The sequence below is a fragment of the Ovis canadensis genome, chromosome 7, assembly GCF_042477335.2.
Source record: "Ovis canadensis isolate MfBH-ARS-UI-01 breed Bighorn chromosome 7, ARS-UI_OviCan_v2, whole genome shotgun sequence".
Classification (NCBI taxonomy): domain Eukaryota; kingdom Metazoa; phylum Chordata; class Mammalia; order Artiodactyla; family Bovidae; genus Ovis; species Ovis canadensis.
In genome coordinates this window covers 38,795,407-38,822,038 of record NC_091251.1, presented here as the reverse complement: position 1 = coordinate 38,822,038, position 26,632 = coordinate 38,795,407, and the positions used below count along the sequence as shown (strand labels likewise).

General features: G+C 41.0%; 2 protein-coding genes and 1 long non-coding RNA gene across 7 annotated transcripts in view; 1 reads left to right on the top strand and 2 right to left on the bottom strand.

Moving 5' to 3' along the window:
• Window positions 1-4,609: 4,609 nt before the first annotated feature.
• LOC138443473 (uncharacterized) lies at window positions 4,610-6,985 on the bottom strand. The gene is made up of 2 exons (XR_011258166.1): window positions 5,701-6,985; window positions 4,610-4,746 (listed from the first exon to the last, which is right to left on the bottom strand). It is a non-coding gene; the product is annotated as an uncharacterized lncRNA (long non-coding RNA).
• A 1,284-nt stretch (window positions 6,986-8,269) lies between these two features.
• EMC4 (ER membrane protein complex subunit 4) lies at window positions 8,270-11,987 on the top strand. 2 transcript variants are annotated; one of them, XM_069595964.1, is made up of 5 exons: window positions 8,270-8,491; window positions 8,810-8,924; window positions 10,574-10,727; window positions 11,052-11,212; window positions 11,461-11,987. In XM_069595964.1, exons 1-5 carry the CDS (start codon window positions 8,406-8,408, stop codon window positions 11,494-11,496), a joined length of 552 nt encoding a protein of 183 aa, XP_069452065.1. In that variant the 5' UTR covers window positions 8,270-8,405; the 3' UTR covers window positions 11,497-11,987. The 2 variants fall into 2 exon arrangements, with proteins under 2 accessions (XP_069452065.1, XP_069452066.1); XM_069595965.1 differs by having other exon boundaries at window positions 8,292-8,491; window positions 8,810-8,932.
• SLC12A6 (solute carrier family 12 member 6) overlaps window positions 11,663-26,632 on the bottom strand; it is a 92,297-nt gene continuing 77,327 nt past the window's right edge. For all 4 annotated transcript variants that reach the window (XM_069595961.1, XM_069595960.1, XM_069595962.1 and 1 more), the window contains 12 exons: window positions 26,509-26,627; window positions 25,113-25,211; window positions 22,500-22,619; window positions 21,473-21,577; window positions 20,924-21,092; window positions 19,178-19,373; window positions 18,206-18,375; window positions 17,238-17,369; window positions 16,524-16,631; window positions 16,143-16,327; window positions 15,619-15,752; window positions 11,663-14,720 (listed from right to left, as the gene is read on the bottom strand). In XM_069595961.1, coding sequence (XP_069452062.1) covers window positions 14,629-14,720; window positions 15,619-15,752; window positions 16,143-16,327; window positions 16,524-16,631; window positions 17,238-17,369; window positions 18,206-18,375; window positions 19,178-19,373; window positions 20,924-21,092; window positions 21,473-21,577; window positions 22,500-22,619; window positions 25,113-25,211; window positions 26,509-26,627 — 1,629 coding nt within the window. In that variant the 3' untranslated portion in view covers window positions 11,663-14,628. The remainder of the gene's footprint in view (window positions 14,721-15,618; window positions 15,753-16,142; window positions 16,328-16,523; window positions 16,632-17,237; window positions 17,370-18,205; window positions 18,376-19,177; window positions 19,374-20,923; window positions 21,093-21,472; window positions 21,578-22,499; window positions 22,620-25,112; window positions 25,212-26,508; window positions 26,628-26,632) is intronic.

Sequence of the window (26,632 nt, the reverse complement as noted above, 5' to 3'; positions counted from 1 at the left end):
TGTCTGAGAGAGTCTAAATCAAAGTGTCCATGAAAATTGTTATCATTTTTTTGCATGGTAGGATTTATTACCTTTTTTTACTTATTTGCATTTTCCATTTTATACAATAAATTTTTTTTAAAAAAATAATTGTTTAAAAGTAACTTTACTGGGACTTCCCTGATGGTCCAGTGGCTAAGAATCTGTCTTGTAACGTAGGGAATGTAGGTGCAATCCCTGGTCAGGGAACTATGATCCCACAGGCCACAAAGCCACCAAGTCTACATGCTGCACCTGCTGAGCCTGCAAGCCACAACTAGAGTCCATGTGATGCGATGGAAGATCCTGCCTAATGCAGTGAAGATCCTCTGTGCTGCAACGAAGACCCAACACAGCCAGATAAACAATTAACACATATTTGTTTAAATACAGAAATTAAAAAAAAACACTTTGCTAATTTACAGCAATTAGGAAATTAAAACTGCAAAATTTTTAAAGTTTAGGATTTGATTTGGCAGCTTTGGGGAATATTATTTTAGTATTTGTGAATACTTCTCACTTGAGCTAACCCTGGTTAGCTTAATTCATTTGAATGGAACCCCTTTCAGAAGGAAACTTGTATTAGTTTCTAGGACCACGGTAACAAAGTACCAGAAACATGAGTGGCTCAAAACAGAAATACAATCTCTCACAATTCCAGAGGCTGGAAAGCCAAAATCGAGGTGTTGGCAGGGCCATGATCTTTCTGCAGGCTCTACACAACAACCCTTCTTCCTTGCTTCTCCCTAGCTTCCGGTGGCTGGGGCAGTCGTTGGCTTGTGGCCACATTGCTCCAGTCTCCCTCCATTGTCGCATGGACCTCCACCCTGCGCATATGTCTGTGTGCCTTCTCTTCTTCTGAGGTTCCGGGTGGATGTGAATTTGGAGGGGACACTATATAACTTACCACAAAACTAAAGATAATTTAGTCCACAAACTCTTGAAAATACAGATTAGCACATCTTGGAGGGCCTATTTGAATCTATTAATATTGTAACTGTAACTTCTGTGGCTGCTGCTTCTGCTGTAAGTCGCTTCAGTCATGTCCGACTCTGTGCGACCCCACAGACCGCAGCCCACCAGGCTCCCCCGTCCCTGGGATTCTCCAGGCAAGAATGCTGGAGTGGGTTGCCATATCTTCTCCATTGCACGAAAGTGAAAAGTGAAAGTGAAGTCGCTCAGTCGTGTCCAACTCCTAGCGATCTCATGGACTGAGGCCTACCAGGCTCCTCCATCCATGGGATTGTCCAGGCAAGAGTACTGGAGTGAGGTGCCATTGCCTTCTCCAAACCTCTGTGGCAGGTGACCTTAGTTGTATGAATCTCCTACAGAACTATGTTGACAAAGTACCCAGGGATATTTTCATAGCAACCTTTTTTTTTTTTTTTCCATAACACTGACAAATGGGAACAACCTAAATTCTCATCAATTAGGGACTGGTTAAATTATCATACATTTATGGCATGTATACTCTTCAGCCTTTAAAAAGAACGAGGTAGACTTGAGTGACAGACATGAAAAATACTCAACATGGATTAGGAGAAGGAAATGGCAGCCCACTCCAGTATTCTTGCCTGGAGAACCCCGTGGACAGAGGAGCCTGATGGGCTGCTGTCCATGGGGTTGCACAGAGTTGGACATGACTGAAGCGACTTAGCATGCATGCATGCATTGGAGAAGGAAATGGCAACCCACTCCAGTATTCTTGCCTGGAGAATCCCAGGGATGGAGGAGCCTGGTGGGCTGTGGTCTATGGGGTCACACAGAGTCGGACACGACTGAAGCGACTTAGCAGCAGCAGCAGCAATACGGATTAAGTGAAAAAAAAAAAAGTCAGTAGACAGTGTATATTTTCATTTACGTAATAAACTTCTACAAATTAAACAATCCTACATTTATGTTTTAAGGGATGACTTTATCTTTCAAAAGCACTTCAATAAGCACCAAAAGGTACTTATTATTCTCCTTCAATTCTTCTGAATCCTACTTCACCCTTTTATTAGTCTGCCTGAGCTACTATAACAAAATACCACAGAATGTATGGCTTTGACAACAGAAATTTATTTTCTCACAGCTCTGGAGGCCAGGAAGTCCAAGATCAAGATGCTGGCTGATTCAGTTCCCGGTGAGCACTCCCCTCCTGGCTTGTAGAAAGCCACCTTCTCACTGCGTCCTCACATGGCAGACTGAGAGAGCAAGCTCTCTGGTGTGTCTTCTTCAGTTCAGTTCAGTTCAGTCACTCAGTCGTGTCCAACTCTTTGCGACCCCATGAATCGCAGCACACCAGGCCTCCCTGTCCATCACCAACTCCCGGAGTTCACTCAGACTCACGTCCATCGAGTCAGTGATGCCATCCAGCCATCTCATCCTCTGTCGTCCCCTTCTTCTCCTGCCCCCAATCCCTCCCAGCATCAAAGTCTTTTCCAATGAGTCAACTCTTCGCATGAGGTGGTCAAAGTATTGTTTCAAAGTTTCAGCTTTAGCATCATTCCTTCCAAAGAAATCCCAGGGCTGATCTCCTTCAGAATGGACTGGTTGGATCTCCTTGAAGTCCAGGGGACTCTCAAGAGTCTTCTCCAACACCACAGTTCAAAAGCATCAATTCTTCGGCGCTCAGCTTTCTTCACAGTCCAACTCTCACATCCATACACGACCACTGGAAAAACCATAGCCTTGACTAGATGGACCTTTGTTGGCAAAGTAATGTCTCTGCTTTTGAATATGCCACCTAGGTTGGTCATAACTTTCCTTCCCAGACACTAATCCCAGTGTGACAGCCTTACCTTCATGGCCTCATCTAACCCTGATTGCCTGTCCCCACAAAAGCCCCAGGTGGCGCTATAATAGAAACTGTCTGCCAACACACAGAGAGACATAAGGGTTTGATCCCTGGGTCCAGAAGATCCCCTGGAAGAGGATACAGCAACACACTCCAGTATCTTGCCTGGAGAATCCTGTGGACAGAAGACACTGGTGGCCTACAGTCTGTAGGGTAGCAAAGAGTCAGATACAACTGAAGCGACTTAGCGTACACACACACAGAAAAGCCTCATTTCAAATAAATACATTGGGAGTTAGGGCTTTGACATATGAATTTTGGGAGGACACAAACATTCAGCCCATAACAATTCTCCTTATAAAAAACTCAGGCTATAAAACAATGCTTTAAAATGGAACCAACTGAAGCTTTTTAAAAATTAGCACATAAGAAAAAATGCCCCAACTGACCTGGATTGGTCATTCAGATCCTGGATGTAGATTCCAGTGTTCTTAGATTCCAGTATTCTGTGTGGTGGGATGCAGCTTACCCTACTCCCAAGACACATGACATTGATCACCACATGAATCCAGAGTAACCAAGCTTGAAGAAACAGGTTACACCATCAGAGATGTATCATTATGACTCACACTATGGTTGTCATTCTTATTCTTTAATGGATCTGTGGGAATGGCAATCCTCCCAGCTTCCTAAGCAAGTGCTGGAGGGAAGTGCTATAATGGGAACCTGTTAAAATGTGAATTTCACAACCGTCCTCTTGAAATGAGAAAGGTAGTTGATAACGAAGAATGAATGGCATTACTAGCCAGCCTCTTCTCCGAGCACCATATTATTTCATGTCATTGCTGACAGGGGCATTTCATGGCACTGAATAGCCATGAACCAGAAACAGAAAAAATTGTAATCTGCATAGAAATGATGCAGAAACCCAATCTGAACTAACAAGGTAGGATCTTACCCCTCAAAATATATATATATATATTTTCTGATAAAGGGGTTTGAAAATGCATAGACAAAATGGAGCAAAAAATTTTCATCCTGTTAAAACCCTATTACTGACATGGAAACAATTGTACCATGAATGGTATAATAGTAAGGTGTTCCTTTTCAGAAGACAACAATGATAGTAGAGTTAAATAACACAAATAACTAGAGATTGCAATAGAAGCCCATTTTACTGAAGCTGCTAAAAAGCTTAGGAGCTTTTTTTAAAACACTGGGGGAACTGGTTGAACCAGTGAGGCTAGCCAAATAGAATTATAATAGAGACATTGTAAAATGGCATAGACCAAAAACTTCAGAGGTAGCTGTAAAACCTTTTCCTTTAGAGGGATGCATTCTCACAAATCTGGTTGTATGAACAGAAAATTTCTTTGTTCATTTCAATCCAAATGCAGATGCTCTGGAGAAAATGGCATGAAGTATTAGAAACAGTCAGCTGCTTAGACCCTTAAAGGGCTTCCCTTGTGGCTCAGCCTGTAAAGAATCCACCTGCAATGTGGGAGACCTGGGTTCGATCCCTGGGTTGGGAAGATGCCCTGGAGAAGAGAAAGGTTACCCACTCCTATATTCTGCCCTGGAGATGGACTGTATGCGGTCGCAAAGAGTCAGACACGATTCAGTGACTTTCACTTCACCAGACCCTTCAAGAGGTGTTTGGGGATGAGAGGGGAAGACACAAACACAAATGCTAAAACTGGACAGTGGCACAAACTGTAAAGGCAGACAAGGCAACTCATATGACCTGTGCAATCATGGTTTGCCTTCTCATAGTTTCTTTAATTAAAATAACATTTGCTCAAAGCCACAAAGTAAGGGAAGTTTAATATTTATTTTTACAATTTCAGTATTCCTATTATTTTCTAATTCAAGTTTCTCCCACGGGGGAGGAATACAAGGAGGCTCTCAAAAACTAATGACTGCTTAAACTACTATGTGTAAATTCAAACCTTGTCATTTTATTTTTTTTTTCTACTTTTAAATGCTTTAATTTGCTTTAGAGTTAAACCCAAGACACACTGTAGAAATCCAGAGAAATGTCTTTTTAGGCTGAACACCTGTTTCCCCTTAGTCTTCAACAGCGTGTACATGTGAGTTTCATTTTACAAAACTGCAGTCCCCCCACTGCACCAAGATCACCTAAACTCTGTGTGTGGTAGTGCAAACGTTCTTAGTTCTACCTTAATTTACAAGAGGCAATCCTGAAGGAACTCATTCTAAGCGATCGACCATTTTGCCTGTGTGTGTGTGTGTAAGGCACAAGTAGACTGATTCAGCGCAGGCTAGTGGGTCCCAATTGCCTCTTTCCAGGAGACAGTGCAAAGGCCCAGTAAAGAGCACCCACAAAGTGCTGGGGGCATTTATATTCAGACGCCCTCTGAAGTCAAACATACAGGTTCGGGGAATCCCCTGGTGGGTCCAATGGTTAGGACTCGGCGCTCTCACTGCCAAGGGCCAGGGTTGATGTGCAGCAGAGATTACAAACAACGGGAGAGAACAGTTTCACTTGCTTTAGGTAAAGCAGGTCAGTTCTGTTTCACACGCTACAGACATATATGAGAGAAGTTCCACGCCGAGCCCAGGGCAGCCGCCACAGCACTGCAGCCGGTGTCTTTTTCTGGAGTATCCTTTTCGGCCTCAAACTGAGGCTGTACCATTTATAGACATTTCATCACAAGGATCCTTACATCTCTGGATGATGGTTTTCATGTGACTTTTTTCAAAGCCCCCAGCCTACATTTATTTCAGACTTCCATTCGTCACTTCTAAGCTTCTCTGCAGATGCCGGAAAGGCCTCCGCAGCCTTCCCTCGGCCAAAGGGCCGAGGTTGCTGGCCTTGCTGGAACCACAACGAGGAAACCATGACTCCCAGCCAAGCAGCCCGCATCGGAAAAAAAGCAAACCTTGTCATTTTAGAGCAATGAAACACTCTTAGGTCAGTGGTTCTGAACCCTTGCTGCAAAGTAGAATCACCGGGAGAGCCACACAAAAAACACTGATGCATTTGATCCCCCCTAAGCAGACGAAGTAAAATCTCGAGGTGTGGCCAAGGCATCAGTATTTTCTAAGTGCTCTCAAGATGAATCTCTGAATCATTCTGCTTTTAGGTTTAAAATCATGTCATATTATAATTAATAACATTTTTTCCTCTAAATCCAAAAGTGGTAGCTGCATAATGCAGAGAATTAGGAAAAGTATGGAAAGTACAATTTTAAAAAATGATCTGAAATCTCACTATTCCTTTATATGTGGTAATCTAGTATGTCAGTCCCTTGCTTTACACATGAAGAAATGAAGGCCAAGACTTCCTTCCTCTCTTAGGAGCTCATTTGGAGTCAGGATTAGAATATAGGTTTCCCTTTACTTTTCCTGCAAAACACATTTTTGTGCAAAAACTTGGATCCACACGAGTTTCATTCCAACCTGAAACTCTATTTCCATAAAGAAGCTATTATTTCTCATGATATTCTAACAAATTTTAAGAATATCAGTCAGATCATTAAAGAGTGACTTTGCCTTTCTCTTGAATTTGAGCACATAGGTAGGCCCCTGTGTTCTACAGAACACTAATTCCATTGGAAACTAACAGATGTAATGAAAACAAAAAGAGAGAGACAGATTTCTCATTCAGGCAGACTGGAAAACAAAATGAAAGAAGTTTCTTTACTGCATCACTTCTTGTGGTTTTAGTGTTATACTAATAGCACTGAGAATCTCTGGGATGTATGTGCAGAATACAATATCTCGAATTTATTTGACCTTGGAACATTTCCTCAGTTCTTTGGAACACATTTCAGCAAATAACACTGTGAGATTCCTAGAATAAAGGAGTAAATAGATCTGTAGTACCTTATTAGGGGCTTCCCAAGTGGTTCAGTGGTAAATACTCCATCTGCTGATGCAGGTTTGATACCTGGATCAAGAAGATCCCCTGGAGGAGGAAATGGCAACCCACTCCAGTATTGTTGACTGGAAAAATCCCATGGATAGAGGAGCCTGGTGGGCTACAGTCCATGAGATCGCAAAGAGCTGAATAAGACTGAGCCACTAGGCATGAACATGAGCACTCTAAAAAATTTATACCAAGCAGAGGCATACTTTAAAAGGGAAGGAGTATATGACTTGAAGGACAATGGCAGCAATATTGGTTATAAAAGGGCAAAAAAAGCCGTAAGCAACTTAAATACCTGGTAATAGGTTTAATTATGATATAGGCATATAATTAAATATAAAACCCAATCACTAGGAAGAATGTTGGAGATTAGTGATGTTGAAAAAACACAGGACTTCCCTGCTGGTCCAGTAGTTAGGAGTCAGACTGCCAGGGTGAGGGTTGGGGGACACAGATTCCATCCCTCATTAGGGAAGATCTCACATGCCAAGGAACAACTAGGCCCCTGCGCCACAACTACTAAGCCCATACCCAGCAACTACTGAAGACGGCTGGCCCTAGAGTTCCTCCTGCACAAGAGAAGCCACTGCACCATCCCTGCTCCTCATAACAGAAAGGCCACATGCAGCAACAAAGACCCAGCACAGCCAAAAATAAATAAAATTTAAAATAAAATAAAAAACATGGAATGCATTTGTGGCAAGCACCCCGTTTAAACTCAGAACAAGCCTTAAAAGCAGGTTACGCATGAAAAGGTTTGAAAACAAATAATCTGACTTGCCCCAAAGTCACACAATTAAGTAGTGAAGCCAGGACTCAAAGGGAAACTGAATCTCGAGCCCAAGAGTCTTAAAACGCCCACAGGCTTCCCAGGTTTTGTGCAGGGCAGGGATAGAACTATCTACGACGCATTGTTACTCTGAGAATTAAAGAATATAATAAACACAAAGCTCCTGGAATACGGTGGACATTCAACACTCAGAAGCCACTAAACAACTCGCTCAAAGTCACACAATGCGTGGATTCACCACAAATATAAACAGAAATTTGAACTTGTGTTCCCAAGAAGACGTAGAAGTTGCAGAAGCACTTGCCTTCAACGCTTCCCTGGTAACTCAGCTAGTAAAGAATCTGCCTGCGATGCAGGAAACCTCGGTTCGTTTCCTGGGTCGGGAAGATCCGCTGGAGAAAGGCTAGGCTACCCACTCCACTATTCTTGGGCTTCCCTGGTTGCTCAGCTGGTAAAGAATCCGCCCACAATGCGGGAGACCTGAGTTCCATCCCTGGGTTGGGAAGATATCCTGGAGAAGGGAAAGGCTACCAACTCCAGTAGTCTTGCCTGGAGAATTCCATGGACTATACAGTCCACGGGGGTCGCGAAGAGTCGGACACGACCGAGCGACTTTCACTTCACTTTCTTGGCTTCAACCTCTAACGCGGGGTCAGTATACACTTTCCTCTGTCCCATAAACCGCACCTCAGAGGTCAAGTAACACCCAGAACGTCTCCACAGAAAGAAAAGAAAGCGCAACAGTCCCTTTAGCACCAAGCTCACCAATTGGCCACGGCACAATTTCCGGGACGGAAGTGACGTCTATAGTTGCGCGCCGGAAATGGACTTACAGATTGAGCCCAGGAAGTCGCCGAGGTATTTGGGTTTGGGATCCAGCTACGCTTTGGTCCAGAGCTTTGCCGCATTTGTAGGCGGCTGCTGCCATGACTGCCCAAGGGAGCTTGGTGGCTAACCGAGGCCGGCGCTTCAAGTGGGCGATTGAGCTGAGCGGACCTGGAGGAGGCAGCAGGTGAAGTGCTGGGCAAAGCTCGATATCAGAGCTTTCACTGTAGGACTACCCCAGAGGAACAGGACCTGAGCCCTCAGGCACAACTCTCTAAAAAGACGACTCCTGGGGAGCTGATGGCTTCTCTGCCTGGAGGTTTCTGTGTCCAAAGGATGCTTATTTCATCCTTCCCAGTAGGCCAGGATCTGACGAACCACGGGAGGGCTTGGTCTAATATAGGTAGATGCATCTGAGGATCTTTATTCCTATGATGAGAACAGGAAATGTGGGATACGAAGTGTGGGAGGCTACAGCCTTAGTTGTTTTTGGTTTGGTCTGTAGGGGCCGAAGTGACCGGGGCGGTGGCCAGGGAGACTCGCTGTACCCAGTTGGTTACTTGGACAAGCAAGTGCCTGATACCAGCGTTCAAGAGACAGACCGGATCCTAGTGGAGAAGGTACAGAGGTATAGATGTAACCATAGTCCTTGGGCCAGTTCTGAGCTACTCACCTACCTCTTCTTCCAGGCAGCATATGGATATCTTACTGAAGATGGCCCTTATCCCGAATATTTGGTAGCTAAACTGCTTGAGATAAGTGTTACATTAGTTGACCGTATCAGCTCCAAAAGTGCTAATTGGAAAAATAAAAGACGGTTGAACATAAGGTATAATAAAGTAGGTTGAAAATCATCAATTGGGGCAGCGCATTTCAGTTGAAGTCCTTTTTCTACTCTGGTACCCTTATACCACTCATCCAGTCTGTCAGAGTAGTCTGTTGGTTCAAATAGATTGAAAATCTTATTTCTTATTGCTTTACTCTATCATCCTGGTCTAAGTCACTCCATCTCCTACCTCTTTCCCTTTTGTTCACTCCTGTCCCCAGAATGACCTCCTTGCTGCTGCTTAAATATGCCAGGCAACCTATTTCAGGCTTTTTGTACTTGTTCTTCCCTTTTCCCCCAGATCCCTTTATGATTTGCTGTCTCATCTCCTTCATGTTTCTCAGATGTTACTTTTGTAGTGAAGTCTACCCTCATGGCACTCCCTGTCTTATTTTCTTATATTTAGCCATATCATTCATACATTATACTGTCTCTTTTCACTGTTGCAAGCTCTGTGAGAGCAAGATGTTTGTCTCCCAAGTGCCTGCAACAGTGCCTGGCACTTTTTTCCTCTCAGCCTTAATACTGCTTTTCAAAAAGCCCCTTTGGCTTTCTTGATGTAGAGCAAATTTCATTAGTTTCTGCTCTCATTTTGATTTCCTTCCTTTCCATTTCCTTGTGTCTCTGTTATTCATCTGATTTCTTGAAATAGATGCTTAGATATTACTTTTAGTCTTCTAATATGTATTTAAAGGTGTAAATTGCTCAAAGCTCTGGGTCTTACAGTTTTAATATATGGTATTTTTATCAGTTAATATTTGTATTTTCCACTGACAGTTCTGCTTTGATTAGTGGATCATTTAGAGCACATTTGTTCATTCTAAGACATAAGAAAAAATTTCTAGTTATCTTTTTGTTACTGATTTCTAGCTCAATTACATTATAACCAAATAATATGCTTTGTATGATTTGAGAGTTACTGACATGTTCTCCATGGCTCAGTTGTCAGTTTTCGTAGATGTCCCATCTGTGTTTGAAAAGCATGTAAATTCTTTATCTGTTAGGTGCAGTGTTGTATGTCAGTTGTGTTAATAATGTCATTCACGTCTTACATATCTTGATTTGTCTGTCCTGTTAGTAAATGAGGTGTGCTGATCTACCATTATGTGGATTTTATCTAGTTCTTCAATTGTAGATGGGACAATGATAGGTGCAGAAGTATAAGAACAAAAGTAGGGAAGTCCTTTCTTTACCTAAAGTCATGGGGGGAAAATGGTATCTGGAAAACCCATAGGGAAAAACATAAAATAGTGAGGATGCCTTATCTTTAGTAGACGAGCAAGGTTCCTTTGGCAAAGTGAGAGAATGGTAGAGGTGGTGGAATTGAGGAGTTAGCTCAGAAGCACAGAACTGGGAATTGTGTTCATTTGACTTTAAGGTCAGTGATATGATAAATGTGGGACTAAGGATAGTAATCAGTGGTTAAACCTGTGTTTGTTGTAGCGCTGCTGGGACATTGCCTTGGGTCCCCTAAAACAGATTCCTATGAACCTCTTCATCATGTACATGGCAGGCAATACCATCTCCATCTTCCCTACTATGATGGTGTGCATGATGGCTTGGCGACCCATTCAGGCACTTATGGCCATTTCAGCCAGTAAGTATTCTTTTTTTCTTGCCGGTAAGTATTCTTGAAATAATAATCCACCCTAACTAAGCTTTAAGAATCAGAGGCAAATTCTTTGGCAAAACCCACTGTAAATCTTTGGCAGAGCTTGCTCTTGGCTAGCTGCTGCAGGGTGGTGATGGCAGTGGTGGTGGCATGAGGGGAAAATGGTGCTTGTGGGTTTTTGTTCACCTTTAATGGTTCTATTGGCTGTCTTAGTATGGAGCTGTTTGTATTATTTATATTAATATATGGCCTGATTCATACTGAAGAAAAAGTTGTTTTGGTTTTTGACACTTTCTGTTACCCCAACAGCTTTCAAGATGCTAGAAAGTTCAAGCCAGAAGTTTCTTCAGGGTTTGGTGTATCTCATTGGCAACCTTATGGGTTTGGCATTGGCTGTTTATAAGTGCCAATCAATGGGACTGTTGCCTACACATGCATCAGATTGGTTAGCCTTCATTGAACCCCCTGAGGTAAGGCAAAAGGAAAGTTAAATTTGGAGCAGCTCTAATGTACAGTAAATAGCTGACCCATTTGATGGTGGGGGATCACAGTTGGTATTAGAGCTCATTTCTTAAATAAGATCCATCAGGAATTTGAGAGTTGTTATTCTTAAAAGATAAAGTAAAATAGAGCTTGTGATGAAAGTAGTAAGTAGTCAATTCAGGAAGGTATTTCAACACTCATCCACCATTAACCTATTTACTTTTTCGTTTCTCAGAGGATGGAGTTCAGTGGAGGAGGACTGCTTTTGTGAACTTAAGAAACACCTGGTACCTATATATCTGGATTCTTTATGCCCAGTGGCTCCTTCTCAGCTTATTAACCCTTAACATTATCTCCTGCTGAAAAGAACCAAAAGCTCTTTTCTCCATAGTGAAAGACTGTTTCACTACAAACACACAAAAACTATACCACAACTCTTGACTGAAAATAAGGTAGAAAACTTTATTTATGTTTCCAGTATAGAGCAAAACAACAAATAAAACCATGACTATGTAAACAAAAGAATGGTTGCTGTTAAATCAAGAACCATAGCAGCATCTCCTTTTAATAAATTAAATGGCTGAGAACAATACTAAAAAAAAAGTTGCACAAGTTTTCCTTATATCTATTCTCCTTAATATTTCACTTCTATTTAACACAAGCTGGGACATAAAAATTCTGTTGGAGATACTTGTGGAAGATGTGAATTCAGATCATACATGATGAAAAGAAAAATAAACCAGACCAAAAAAGCGCATAAAATGCTTACAGTGTAATAACTACTTTAATATCCACAAAAATGGATTTTTAACACGTTTGGGGGAGTAAGGATTGGCAGGACTGCTGGGGCAACAGGAATCTGAGGCAACGGAAGATATAAAGTGGTGATCTTCCCCCCGAGAGGAACTGGGAACCTGTCAAACAGATGCTGCGATTCAAACTTCAGTTTTAAGATAGCTATGCAATGCAGAGGGCCAGCAATTAGAAAATGAATATTGTCATAACCTGCCCTGGTAAAGTCATAGCTAAGACTTAAAAATTGGATCTCATTCAAAAAGCAGGAAGATGTCTTTCCTTTTTCTTCCTGCTTAAAACACATAGCCCCCTTCCATAATATGCATTCTCTTGTCAAATTTTCAGTATTGCTTTATTTGCAGTGATTAAGAGACAAGACGCTTTGCAAACATAAGTGACATGTAGACATGAAATGCTCTAGACAGAGATGAGTTTAAATCTGGCCCAAGAACCACTTCCCAATGTAACAGTGATTGTTTTAGGGGCACAGTAGGGGCTATATTAGCAGCCACTAATTCCATTATCCCTTTAAAGGATTCTTACAGAGCTCCAGCCACAGAAAGCTCTTCTAAAAACTAACCTTATTTTCTGCCCACGTTTTTTCTATATGGAAAAAAATACATATACATGTATCACTTTGGCCAGAGGGTGTGTGTAAATAAAAAGGAATTCTTGGGCAAGCTGACTTTAGAGCATGGGTCATTAATAGCTTGGGTCCTCGGAGACTTGTTCTGCTACTGCTGAACTCAACTTAGCAATGGAGTGTTGCAATGGAAGTTGTAAACAATGCTTCTACCCTCTGCAGAAAGCAGCAGGAAAAAACAAGAACAAAACAATATTGCTACCTGACTAAACTTGGACATTTAAAGAAGAGGAAAGGGAATAAATCAAAATGACTCAAATTTCTTAAGTCGTATTGAAGGGTTTTTCTCCTCTGTCCATAAGGGTAAGCACAGTCTGCAGACTATGGAGCAAAGCAGCTTGCTCCATATCCTACTGGTAATCAAAGAGTGGCACTATTTATCATTCATAAAATAAATTTCAAAAGCAGCCATGAACACAGGCAAGAGAGTTTCTTGAAATACCCTATCCTGTAAAATAAATGAAGACTTCACATAAATTACCACTCAGCCACACAGGGTAGCTTCCCTATGCTTGAACGTCGATGTTTTGTGATCATTAACTTAGCAAATTAGTGAAGTTTGCACAAGTATTTTCTTGACACATTTTGAGCTTTCTGAAAACAAAACAAATAGCAAAAGACTTAATTTGGATAATTTTTTAGTTCAGATCCAAGTTTATGCAGTCAGAATAAGGAATTGGGAAAAAAAAAAAAAGCTCATACTTTGAGCACTGAGGCGCATGCCTCAAGTCTTCACTATGGCTTTGGGAATAAGTCCACAGGTTTCTTAAAGAAGTTTCTTGAATCAGGCCATTGCCAGTTATACACCACTTCAGTGAAGCAGGTAAGAAGAATAGCAGCAGCTCAGTAACTTTGGCACTATGGAAGGAGTATGGCTCTAAACCTCAAATTCCACTGCTGGATTCCCCCGTTGAAGGATAGTCCAAAGGTTTAGGGAAGGATTTTTGACAGTCTTCCTAGCGTTTGTTACTATGATTTTTGATCTGTGCCTGTAACCCAGAGGACATAAAAGGGAGAAGGAAAGGAGGATCTGTTGGTCAATATGCATTATCATCTATATTTCCTGGATAATAGCTTATGTATTTTGCCCATATCACACAGGTAACTACAGACTGTATTTATCCAGATCTTGATAGATACCTTTTGGAGTTCCCTTAGTTTGTCCATTTGAAAAGAACCTGAAAGAATTTTTACTCAACCTTCTAAAAAACAATTTCCATGGTAACAGTGCCTATATAACAATCTTAACCACAGAATGGGTTTTGAAAAACAGCCGAAATATATAATATAATATGTGTCCCTAAACATATTTGGGGGGAACCTTGTTTCGGAGGAAGGAGAGGCTGCAGCTTCGCGTTTCAGTTTTTACATATTAGTACCCTAATATAAAATTAAGAGTCCCGGAGAGCAGTGGATGCACTGACGAAAATTTTCATCTTGGCCTGCCACAGTTACCTACACCAAGATGTAAGATCCCGATGTACTTGGCCATGAATTCCGTAGTAATGATGAGGCTGTCTCTCTCTGGCTGTCACCCCCATGGTGTCATCATTGAATCATGACTTCTGAGACTCATCTTTAATGTTAGATGTGTACTTGTATATTTGCCTTTTGACTTCAGTTGAATTTCTAGCATCTCTTTTACCAATTTATTTTATTGGTTTAGTTTGTTCATCCTAAGTTGCCTTCATTCTGGTACAGGCATGGCTTGTAGGCCTTGAGCATTGTTCTGATGTTGAGGGAAGATCTACTTCTTTAAGGACAGCAGGTCATATGGTAGCGAAGAACAGATCGGTTTGTACTTTCTTGCACAAGGACTTGAGGCTCAGCTCATTAAGAGTTCAGCGTGATGTATACAGAATACAGGTCTCTAGTTGATGGGAGTGGTAATGAAGAGCCGGCACTTCCACGGAGGATAGAATCCTTTTCAGAAGGTGAGGCTGAGCAGAGTCATTCAGGAGTAGATTATGAATAAATGGTGATCACTTCACTGCCACCACCTCGGACAAGAAGGACTCGCTCTAGTCCTTCAGTGAGTACTTCTAGGAACTCCATGTCTTCAGAAATTGTCAAGGAGACAAGTAGGAAAAGAGCATTCTTACAACCTGGCATCATGATAATCTGAGTTTATCTGACTACAAAGCTGAAAAATCAACAGGCTTAACTATTATATAGTCAGAACTAGAGACGTCTGAACTCTGGATTCAATTCAGTTCTGTGAAGTAATCTGGGGATCTAGTCTCTTGGCATAAATAATATTAATGCAAAATTCTTTCCCACTTGTTAGATTTTTTTTGTTATTTTTAAATGGGGGAACCCACAAGTAATGTGTTATTAGTACACAGTAAATAAGCCAAAAGGGAGAAAAAGCCACAACAGGGTAGCTTGTAAGATTCCAAGAGAGAATCCAAGTAATTTCCAAGTGCAGCTCCTCGAGCTACATTTTTTCCCTGCCACTTCTTTTTCCTATGTTTCACTGAAATACAGATGACTTACTCTTTCTTTTCACCTCTTTTCCTTAATGGTACTTGTAAAATGGTCCAGTCTTTGCTATTTCAGAGGATGAACCCTTGTCTTTTCCTCTCAGTTAGAGGAAATTCCCCTTTAACTTCATCCAAGACAGACTTTGTGAAGTGGGAAGAGCCTGGAAAGGGGAAAGGATATGGTGTTCCATCTCTAGGATGATCAGAAATGGTTCTATATACTGAACATTAGAAGTCATAGTGCATATATACCACCTAAAAAATCTGTCTAGGGTTCAGAGAGAACATTACACCCAGCTCCCCCAAAGAAGCCTAGTACCACTTCTTAGTAAGGGTCCTTGCTTGAGACTTTTAACAGTCTTCTCTTCTCAAGAGGGGAAGTCATAGACAGTGACCTTTATAGTTACTCAGTGTCTCATCTAAAACACATTTAGATTTTCCCTACCAGCAATTCTGTGCTCAGAAAGGATACAGTTTTCATCACCCTCAGGGTTTCGGGGAGGCCCTGGCATATTCAACAAAACCAGCTTTGCTTCATGGGACTTGTTAACTATAACCTCATTGAGCTTGACTGCTGTATGCATCCGCCTCACATTGGACTGGTCCCTGCAAGGGGAGGGTGAGGGGTTAGAAACAGAAGTAGGTTACGGCAGAGAGAAAACTAAGGTATATCGTCAACTCTAAACAACCTGAGGTATTGGAGGTTTTTTGCTTAGAGTATGAGTAACATAATGAACAAATGACTGCCTTATAATATCGACATCATGGGTTTTCTCATTCTGTGTTTGTTTGTTTTATACCAGGAACACAGTATGGGCAGGAAGAAAAGATGGTTTGTGTACAATATTAATTGGTGGCTGGTATGCATAGGCAAACAACAGAAAGATGGCTGGATCTGGGGTGAAATGAAGACTAGATTCCATCCTGTGTACCCAGGCAAAGTTGCATCTGTGGCACTAGCAGGGCTACTACGTTAGGTCTGAGTTGGAAACTTACGGACGCATGTTAAGCAGGTCCTGGAACCCTTCCATTGACTTGGCCTTTTGTCCCCGAGACGCCATATACTTGTCTTTCGTCCACGTCATGTGCACCTTCTCCTGATAAGTCTCTGTCTCGTCATCCTCGTCAGAGCCAATGCTGGTCAGTCGTAGCATTGAGTTCCGATCTTTCACCAGCTGTGCCTGGGGGAGGCCCAACACAACTATGATACTATACCCGTTTTCTCTCATGCGTCGTCTTTAATCATTTTAAGATGTGGCTACTGTGCAGTAACTAATAAAGCGAGTAAGGAAGAATCTGTCATGCTGTGAGAAGAGTGCATCCTCCCTTCCGGTGAAAGGCCCCCCCAGCCAGGCTGAGGCCGGCGCGCAGCCTCACCTCTCGGTCTCGCTCCGTCTTGGACAGGCGCATGTGCCGCAGCATCTGTGACCTCTGCTCCATCATCAGGGTGCGCTCGTAAGTGTAGGCGGATATGTCACTGTCGTGCTGCCATACACACCACACAGATAGGCACAATGAGCTTCAGGGATGAGCAGTAAGCACAAAGGAGCAAGAAACACGCACTTTCGTTTCCACCCACTAAATTAAGCCATATCAACTATCACAGTACCAACCCAGGTGTCAGTTTTTGTTTAGTCATTGAGCTACATGAAACAATGCTGTGGCCTGTAGATCAGATCCAGAGCTCTGAGTCTCTCCCACAATCTAACCATTACATATGTGTTTCCTTGAAACACAAAACACAAAATCCTGTTAGTTTAATACTGCCAGGTTATTAAATTAAAAAAAGCTATGTGTGACTTTAGCATGAATATATGAATAGAAACTTAATAAAACTGTATTAAGAAGACGAGAATCTGGCAGAAATAGGACTATAATAAACAAGAAAGCAAAACTTAAAACCACCACCAAATACACACCACATATGTGCTATACTTGTCTAGATCAATATACTAGAGTTTTGTTGGAACTAAGGGATTAATCCACATTTGCAACTGAAGAAATTCCCAGACTAGAAGAGATTCTAGAATGACAGGGTGGGACATGGGAGAAGGGTAGTAGCTTCTCCGATCTCAAACTCAGTTTTCTCACCATCTCTACCACTTCCACCTCTGCCTCAATGCGAAGGTGATACAAGAAGGTGGCCAGGTCCTTCTTCATCTGAATACTGTTGTCTTCTAGCTGGGCTACTGTGAAGATCCGTATGCTGCATTTTCGCCACACCTGAGAAAGTACCATATATACATGGGAAATTAAATGCAAGGAAGCATAAAAAGAGTTACTCAAATGGCATTTTTGCCTAAAACAACCTTGAACAGTATCAAGGTATTTGTTCCTAGCTTCTTGCTATATTATTGTACTTGGGCAAAAGTTTGACTATGAACACATTAAATAGTTTAAATAAGAAAAAAATTGGCAAAATGGAAAAGACAGAATGTGATACATTAATAGTGAACTCCAGGAGTTGGTGATGGACAGGGAGGCCTGGCGTGCTGCAATTCATGGGGTCGCAGAGTCAGACACGACTGAGTGACTGAACTGAACTGAACTTAGTCAGACAGCATACTAACGATACCGTGCAGAATATACTGTTTATTTATTTTTTCCCTGTGGCAAAAAAAAAGTTCATTAAGGAAGGAACAGAAAGAACAGAAAAAAATACCTCAAGGGAGAGGTGGGCCAAGCCAAGACAGACACTGGCTATATTTACTATTTTACTATTTACTTCAGTCTCACCAAAGGATGAGTAAGACACACATACCTCTTAGGTTTTCAGCACTTTGCTCTTTTTTTTTTTTTTTAAACAGGACATGTTCACTTGTTAATGTTTTTTCGCAAGGGCTTAATAAACTTGCTGAATTTCCCTTGGAGATGGTTAGATATCAACTACAAAGAAAACTATTTCTCATAAGGTTGAATCTGGGATTATGGAAGGCCAAGAATAATCTCCAACATTTCTAAGCCCCAACATTACAGAATGAAAGAAAAAAACTGTCTAGTGAACCAACCAGGACAGAAGTTGAGGGAGACAGACTTTTTTTAAAAAGGTGTCAAAATACCTTATGTTGTTTCAGTAGGAATGGTAATAGCATGAGCATCCCCCCATCATGTACAATCCACCACACATCAATGTTGCCCTCAGAAAACTGCTCCACATTGCTGGGAAAGAAGGAGATGTTTTTGGCCACCAGCAGGGCCAGATGGGCAGCAGTGGTCACTCGAACTGTGCCTAGAGGAAAAATAGAGACGGGATAAGCAGAGATGAATCCTCAGGCTTGCCTTGGTTCCTACCATGTCCGCAAAGAAAGAGTAATGCCCCTTTACAGTCCTTTGCGTAGGGTGTCCTGTTTACACAGTAGGTTATACCAAATCAAGTAACAAAATTCATTAATAAAAATCGGAATAGCTAACAGAATTAGACTGAGACCTATGATTTACATCACTGGGTGTATTCTGATTACTATATTTCTAAGGGGGGTGGGTATGTGAATTTGGGAGATTCTGATGTTGAAGAACACTTCCTCCAACTCCTGTGAGAATGCCAATGTGGGAGATCACACATGGAAATATGAGTTTCAGAGATAATTCCTAACATAAGACTTGGCAAGATAAACAACTGATGAACATTATGTGAGGCTGGAGGAGGTGAGTAGAATCAGTTATTACTACTAATAGTTACTTGCGCTCGTCTGCTCACTCAGTCATGTCTGACTCTTTTTGACCCCACAGACAGTAGCCCACCAGGATCCTTTGTTCATGGAATTTTCCAGGCAAGAATACTGGAGTAAGTTGCCTTTTTTTCCTCCAGGGGTCTTCCCAACCCAAGGACTGAACCTGAGTCTCCTGCATCTCCTGCATTGGCAGGTGGATTCTTTACCACTGTGCCTCCAGGGAAGCCCAACAGTTATTTAGGTGCCCTTATAAGGTTATGTTTCAGCAACAACAGAATTTCTGCTGTACAAGGCTAGAGCATGGGGTCAGAGCATATCCTCTATTTGGGCCCTCAAGATAGTACAAGAAGTGGTTTGTACCAATAAAAGTCTTCCAAGCTCGAGCATCTTCACTCTGGCGCCAGCCGTTTGGCCATCCCATCACCACTGTGTTGTGCTTCATGCCCCCAAGGCCACATGACTGGATGAGGTGGGAAATGCCCTCCCTCAGTTTGGCGGCCACCACCAGCTGGGAGAATCCTTTCACCTTCTCTGCCTCCATCAGATGCTTTATGGTCTGAAAGAGAGAGCCAGAACCTCAAAACTGGATTACTTTATCCTGAGTCTTTTAACTTCTTACTTCTTCTCCATATTATATTCCTTTCCAAACTCTGTATAAGATCATATCTTATACAGAACAATTAAAAAAGTTTACAGAGATAAGATCATATCTTATACAGAGATAAGATCTTATACAGAGATAAGATCATATCTTATACAGAACAATTAAAAAAGTTTAATTTATCCCAATGAAATTTTATTATCCTTTGCCTTTTCACTTTTTAGGTGCTTACTACATACACAGATAGTTGTCTACATGGAGATCCTCTACATTTCCCTCCCCTCTGCTTTTCCTTCTAACATACCAAACAAATTAAGAACAGGGATCTTCGCAAAGCGACTATTCAGTATCCCTTAATGGCCCAGGGTTAGTGTGAACATACTCTTCCTTCCTCAGTGTCAGTCTTGCTCTGACTCATATTACTAGAAATTCAATATGATGATTCAGTTTCACTTCAGAATTTCCTCAGGTATGTTTTATTTTTTGTTTCTATTTCCACATTCCTTTTGATATTTTAATGGTGATTATTAATGACACTTGTATTTCTTTTACTTCACTCTCTTGGTGGAATGGTGAAGGGAATAATGATATGGAAAATGGATGATTTTCCCAAAGGCACAGATTAAGTCAGGGTGTATCTAGATTCATTAGTGTCTCTCGATTTCTAATACTGTGCTTTTTATTTATTTTTATGATCATTCTGGACTAATGTTTCTTCAGCACTTCTAGGTTTAGTGTTTCAAAGCTAAACATTTCATTTCATTCCAAAATGAAATCTAGTAAATTTAAAAAAATTTATTACATTTACTTGTTTGTTTACGCTGTGCTGCTAAATTTTCACTGCAGTACTCAGACTTCTCTAGTTGTGGCATGTGGGTCTAGTTCAAAGACCAGGGATTGAAACCTGCCCCTCTGCATTGGAAGCACGGGGTCTAAGCTACTTGACCACCAGGGAAGTCCCTCAGTAAAATTTTTAAAATGCAACTGAAATTTCCCCAGGGTAGTTCCATCTATTGCTTATAATAAATATTAGAATGGTAACTACTTTCTTCTTCAGGAAGAACTTTAATTCCCAAAAACTAATCAGACTTGGCAAAAGAATCCTGGTTCTGCTACCATGTATTAAGATTAGTAAAGAGGAAGAAAATGTGCTCATTGCTCCTTGGTGTCACAACTAGACTGAGCGGAATTATCACCATGGTTCAAGGGATGATTTATTTATGTGACTTCTCTCAGGGCTGAGCCAATGTCTGGAGTCTATTTGGAAATAGTGCTTAACCTTGATAATCTTATAATTTAGAAAGTTTTAAATGGGAAGAATAAATTATTATCTTCTGGTTCACCTTATTATTTGGAGAATATGACCATACAAGTCAGCACAAGAAGGACACCTCTTAGGTTGCTCAGGAAAGGGATCAACTTAGAAATCTGAGGTCTTACGATTCAGCTGCATAAAACCATAAGCTAAATTAAATTCTACTAGGTCATTAAGCCTTGATTGTTACCTGCTCAGCAGCTAAAGCTTCACCATAATTCTCCAGGAAGTTCCCAACGATGACAGAGCCCACAATTGTGAGACCCTTTCCTGCCTTAAGCTGTGAAGCAAAGGTGAGGAGACGAGGATGCTTGACATGTAGGTCTTCATCTAGTTTCAGCAATACAAGCAGCTGAGGCCTGCAAAGAGGTTGGCAGGGGGATGGCAGGATGAGAAAATACTTTGGGTCTGAGGACAGAATGGCAATCCTACTCTTTAATTTAGGAGAACTGAATAAAACATATACTTTGACAGAGGACGAGATCAGAGAAAATGATGAGGCTTATATAGTCATTCTGAATTTTCCCAGTATTATCTCAAGTTGATCAGTCTTGAAGGAAGAATGAAAAGGGTAGAAGTCTAGATCATGTATCATATAACTGAAAGGTCACAGAGATCAAGGATTTAGAATCAGTCAGAACAGGTTCATTACACGAATTCCTTGGGTCACATGATTTCCTTATGCTGTAATCAATGAAGTACACAATTCTGTGTGCCAATTCTGTTGACTTTTTTTTACCTCCAGTTTTTAGTGTGTGGCGGTCCTTCCTCCAGCCTAAGCAAAGCAAATCGGGCTGCACTGAGGGACAGCCCGCGGATACCATCACCCCATTCTTTCTCAGCTCTGAGAGAAAGAGGTGAAAAGAGCAGAGACAGACTTAAAATCTAGCAAGTACAATTTCAAAAACTAAAGTTTACTTTATTTAAAAGTAACATACACACAAAGTAGATTAAAACTTGCATTAGCTATTTATATGATGCTCACTACTAACACAATGAACCCACTGTAGGCAGATCAACACTATCCTCCATCAACACACTGCACTGTACGACAGTTCAGAACAAAGGCTGAGAGGGTCACTCACTTGTCCTGCGATGTAACTGTTGAAAAGCTAGAATGCTCAACAGCAATTTGGATTAGGAAATTACTACAGATCCAAAGTTCAAATTATTTCAAAAATAATGCAGAGAAAGCAAAACTCAGTGTAATCTAAATCAGAGTGTTATTTATTCCTAATTTGGGCAAGCTGTTAATGAAGTTGTTACAAAGTTATTCAGGACTGATTTCTTTTCCATCTCAGACACAATTCCTTGCCTGAAGAGATAAGCAAGAATATTTATATTTGTTTAATACTAATCATTATTAGAAAAGACTCTGATGCTGGGAGGGACTGGGGGCAGGAAGAGAAGGGGATGACAGAGGATGAGATGGCTGGATGGCATCATCGACTCGATGGACATGAGTTTGGGTAAACTCCAGGAGTTGGTGATGGACACGGAGGCCTGGCATGCTGTGATCCATGGGGTCGCAAAGAGTCAGACACGACTGAGAGTCTGAACTGAACTGAATCATTATTATTTCAGTACCTCTTTTTATTTTTTCATTGATCCATATTTTCTCAATAGTTTCCCCTTATGATCAAAATTTAGGTACAGATGAATGAAGTTATCTGGATCCCTAATGTAACTTTCACTGATATGGCTCTAACCAAACTAGCCAGTTTCCATAATTTTAGCATCAATCAAGATTGTATCGACAGACTCACCCTTGGTACTCGATGTATTTGTAGATCATACCAGCTATTACCATAGCTACAATGGCATAATACCAGGAAGAAATGAACATCAGCGCCAGACAGATACTCATTCCCATGAAAGAGAGTGCCCTAGAAAATTAAAGACAAAAACAAATAAAAAATGTTTTCTCTAAGCAGCTATAAGAGAAGCCTGTGACAGAGGTGCTTCTTTAAACTGGTGAAAAATTATTTTTTAAAACTCCAATATGTTGTAGACAGAACCTCTGTAAAATGCAGTAAAATTGAATTACTAGAAAAAAAATGTTATATGTTTGGATGCTGTGCCAATGTCAAATTTGTATAAAAGTTTCTAAACATATTTTCCCGTGTGTGTGGCAGGGGGGCGAGGGGGGCCACTGTGCCATGAGGCATGCAGGACTTTCATTTCCCCAACCAGGGATTGACCTCATTCCCCCTGCAGTGGAAACACATAGTCTAAACCACTGGATCACCAAGTAAGTCCTTTTTTCTTAGTTTTTATAGTTATCTTATCATGGATTGGGAACAATCAGCAGATCTGCACTGAGCTCCAAAGCATCCCTGAAAAGAAAGTGAAAGTGTTAGTCGCTCAGTCGTGTCCAACTCTGCAACCTCATGGTATGTAGCCCACCAGACTCCTCTGTCCACGGGATTCTTCAGGGAAGAATACTGGAGCGGGTTGTCATTCCCTTCTCCAGGAGATCCTCCCAACCCAGGGACTGAAACCACGTCTCCCACATTGCAGGCAGATTCTTTACTGTTTGAGCCACAGGGAAGCTCCTTAGTGCTGATGTTTCCTATTGCTGGAATAATACATAAATGAACCAGGATGCTACAAAAGTCATCTGCAGTTATGAGGACAATTAATACCTACATGGCAAAACAGGGATGAGACATGCAGTCAGAATTAGTAACAACTCTATAAACTTTAGGGAAAAAAGCATTTCATGTGAATATTTCTAAAAACTTTATGAAATTTATTAGCATACCTGCAGAACCCACTGAAAAAAATCTGCCATTAGTTTCCTTACTTTACATAGGGAACTTGGAAGAAAATAATGAAATTCTTGTTTTGATTAAATAAATTAGATAGACAACTACATTTACTGAAGTTGTACTGTGTAAAGAATGAACTAAGTTGTATGATAAATTTCAAAGAACAAACAGAGCAGTTGTTAATCTGGAGAAGTTTAGATCCAATGGATGAAAATATAGGGTGTAAAGAGAAAGAGGAAAAAAACCAAAAACAACTGGTAATACACAAAAGAACGTTCATAATGAACGTTTAACTAACATTAAATCTAGAATGAGGATTAATGGTATTAAGATCAGTTGATGACCTAAAATTGTGCCAGATAAAGGTCACATCACTACCCACCCGTGGTAAGTGAAGCTAGAAAGGGATCAAGGAAAAAGTCAGCAAAGAGGAATGTACAAACAAGTATATAACAGGACATATTAAAGAACTTCTAGCTATGAAAGAAAAGAAATGGGATGGTAGCTAAAAATGTGATAGTTCCTTTAAGGACTGAGATGTGAACACAACAGCAACAGCAGTAGCAACATCTCATTAAGAGCTTTACTACGTACCAGGCACTGTGTTAAGCACTTTAGATTATCTCAAAACAATCCTGTGAGATAGTTAATATGATTAGTACCATTTTATTAATGAATAAAATGAAATTCTATGTGGTTATGTGCTTTGATGAAAGCTACAAAGCTAGGAAATAGTAGAGCTAAACTTGAACTCAGGTCATCGATGCCATAGGCTCATGATCTTTTAAAAAAAATACTTACTTGAATGTGTTCTTCTTCTCTTTTTTAAAAAAATAATTTTATTTATTTATCTATTTATTTTTGGTTGTGCTGGGTCTTCACTGATGCACGGGGCTTTTTCTCTGTTGTGCAGAGGCTCCTCATTGCAGTAGTTTCTCTTGTTGCGGATCACAGGCTCTGGGGCGCTCAGGCTTTACTAGTTGCCGGATGTGGGCTCTAGAGCACAGGCTCAAAAGCTGTGGTGCGTGGGCCTAGTGGCTCCGCAGCATATGGGATCTTCCCATGCCAGGGGTCGAACCCATGGTCCTCTGCACTGGCAGATGGATTCTTTACCACCGAGCCACCAGAGACACAGCTCATACTCTTTAATTAAATAAAACTGTCATAAGGAAGAGAGTCTGAGAATGAACACTGAGGAAAACTGATGAAGATAAGAGGATAAATGGAAAGGAATGAAGCTCAGGGCTCAGCCAAGATGTAAACAGGCAATCCGATAAGCAAAAGGTAGGTTGTTTTAAACTGAGGAACACAGCAGCCTGGAAATATTTATTTCTTAGTTTTGACCTTTATTCTCAATTGAGTATTATAAGCTATTATAAAACCATGTATTAAACTTAATTAATTAATCCAGCAAAGAAGAAATGAACTATGTACTAAAAAAACACAGTAGGATGGTGGAAATTCATGTGAACACAGGAAGCTAAAAGAGACAGTATGAAACAGATGGCCAAGAAAAAAAACTGGATTGAGAGTTCAGAATCTCCTAGTTTTCAAGTTCAGTGATGAGTTCTCTCCAAATATGGGGAAGAAGAAGAAAAGCAGACTAACCAGTGGTAGTAGCGGAACCGGGGCCTCCAGTTGGGTGTTCGAAGCAACGTTTGCAAGGCACACGCCAGATTCACAAAGAGGTAACACATGAGAAAAAACCTGGCAGGATAAGAAAGCATGAGGGATGGTTATTATTGTAAAATGATTCTTCAGGGATTATTTCACATAACTAGAGAGCTTCGCTGTATTTAAGCCTTTGTTCTAGCCCACTAGCCTTTGATTAAGAATAGACTGTAGAAAAACTTCACCTCCCCACAAACTTGCTCAACCTTCTAAGTTCTCACTCAAATGAAAGACACTACCACTTTTTATCCAGTTACTCTTGGGATAATACTCAGTTTCCTCTTCACTACTCAACCTTGTTCCAAATTCACTTATCAAGTCCTACGGATTCCCCCTCTTTACAGAACTCTAAACTTTTCCCCTCTCCTCTCCACCTCTACTTCTCTCAGCATATTCAGGCTCTCATTTGTTCTTTGTTGGATTAGTTAAATATGCTTCTAACTGGCATTGGAAACTTCCAACTTCCGGCTCAATTTTGGCCTCCTCCTAACCTATCTTTTATACAGAATTCATCATTATGAAATAGAAATATGACCATTTTGTCCTCAAAGGATTATACACTACTTTGAGGAAAAGTTCCAGGTCCTCTGTGATCCACTTCTGCTTACTCCCTGCTCTGCACTTACCCTACCCGCACCTTCCACTCTCAAAGCCAGACTTTCACTTCTCTGAAAGCACTGCACTATTTCATCTCTCAATTCCTTCACACACATTCCCTGCCTGGAATCTCCTTCACCCCTTCACTTCATGATATAAGCATCACTTCCTCCAGAAAACCCTTCCTGATTCTCAGTCCAGTTACGTGGACCACTGTAGAGCTCATAGAGTATGCAGTGTTCACCCTGACCACAGTATTCATCACACTAGACAAGGATCACTGGTTTCTTTATCTACCATCAGTTCTCTAAGGTTGTGTCTTAGTCATCTTATGCTTATCCTCAGCATACTGAAAATAACCTAGAGGGCCAGAAAATAAGCTAAGCTTTAATGAAAGTTTTCCCCCTCAAATTATCATAGTATCTGTTTTTTGCAGAAAAGTATAGAAAAAAAAACTTGGGAGAAAATTCACAATCATAACTGCTAACATTTAGCACTCCTTGCATATTTTACCATTATTACGTTTTTAAAAACATAGATGAACCACACTGCACCTATCTTTTTTTTTTCCTAGTTACACTGTGTAGCTTGTAGGATTTCAGTTCCCTGACCAGGGATTGGACCTGTGCCCTTGGCAGTGAAAGCATGGAGTCCTAACCACTGGACAGCTAGGGAATTCCCATGAACCTAGACATCACATATGCAATAACAAATGAAGAGAATAACTGGCTCTTACATGGAAAGAATAGGAGCCACGAGATCCAGGGAGGCAATAAGGATTCCCAGTTCTGCAATGGCAGCAGTTAGAAGTAAAGCCCAGGTAGGTTCCCCATTGGCTTTGCTGTGACCAAAAACCTGCA

What these genes read in the sequence shown, in the direction of transcription:
- EMC4 (XM_069595964.1), top strand. Translation starts at nt 8,406, where the DNA reads ATGACTGCCCAAGGGAGCTTGGTGGCTAACCGAGGCCGGCGCTTCAAG. An exon ending in ACCGGATCCTAGTGGAGAAG is followed by an intron (nt 8,925 to 10,573) that starts GTACAGAGGTAT and finishes TGTTTGTTGTAG; the next exon opens with CGCTGCTGGGACATTGCCTT. An exon ending in CCTTCATTGAACCCCCTGAG is followed by an intron (nt 11,213 to 11,460) that starts GTAAGGCAAAAG and finishes TTCGTTTCTCAG; the next exon opens with AGGATGGAGTTCAGTGGAGG.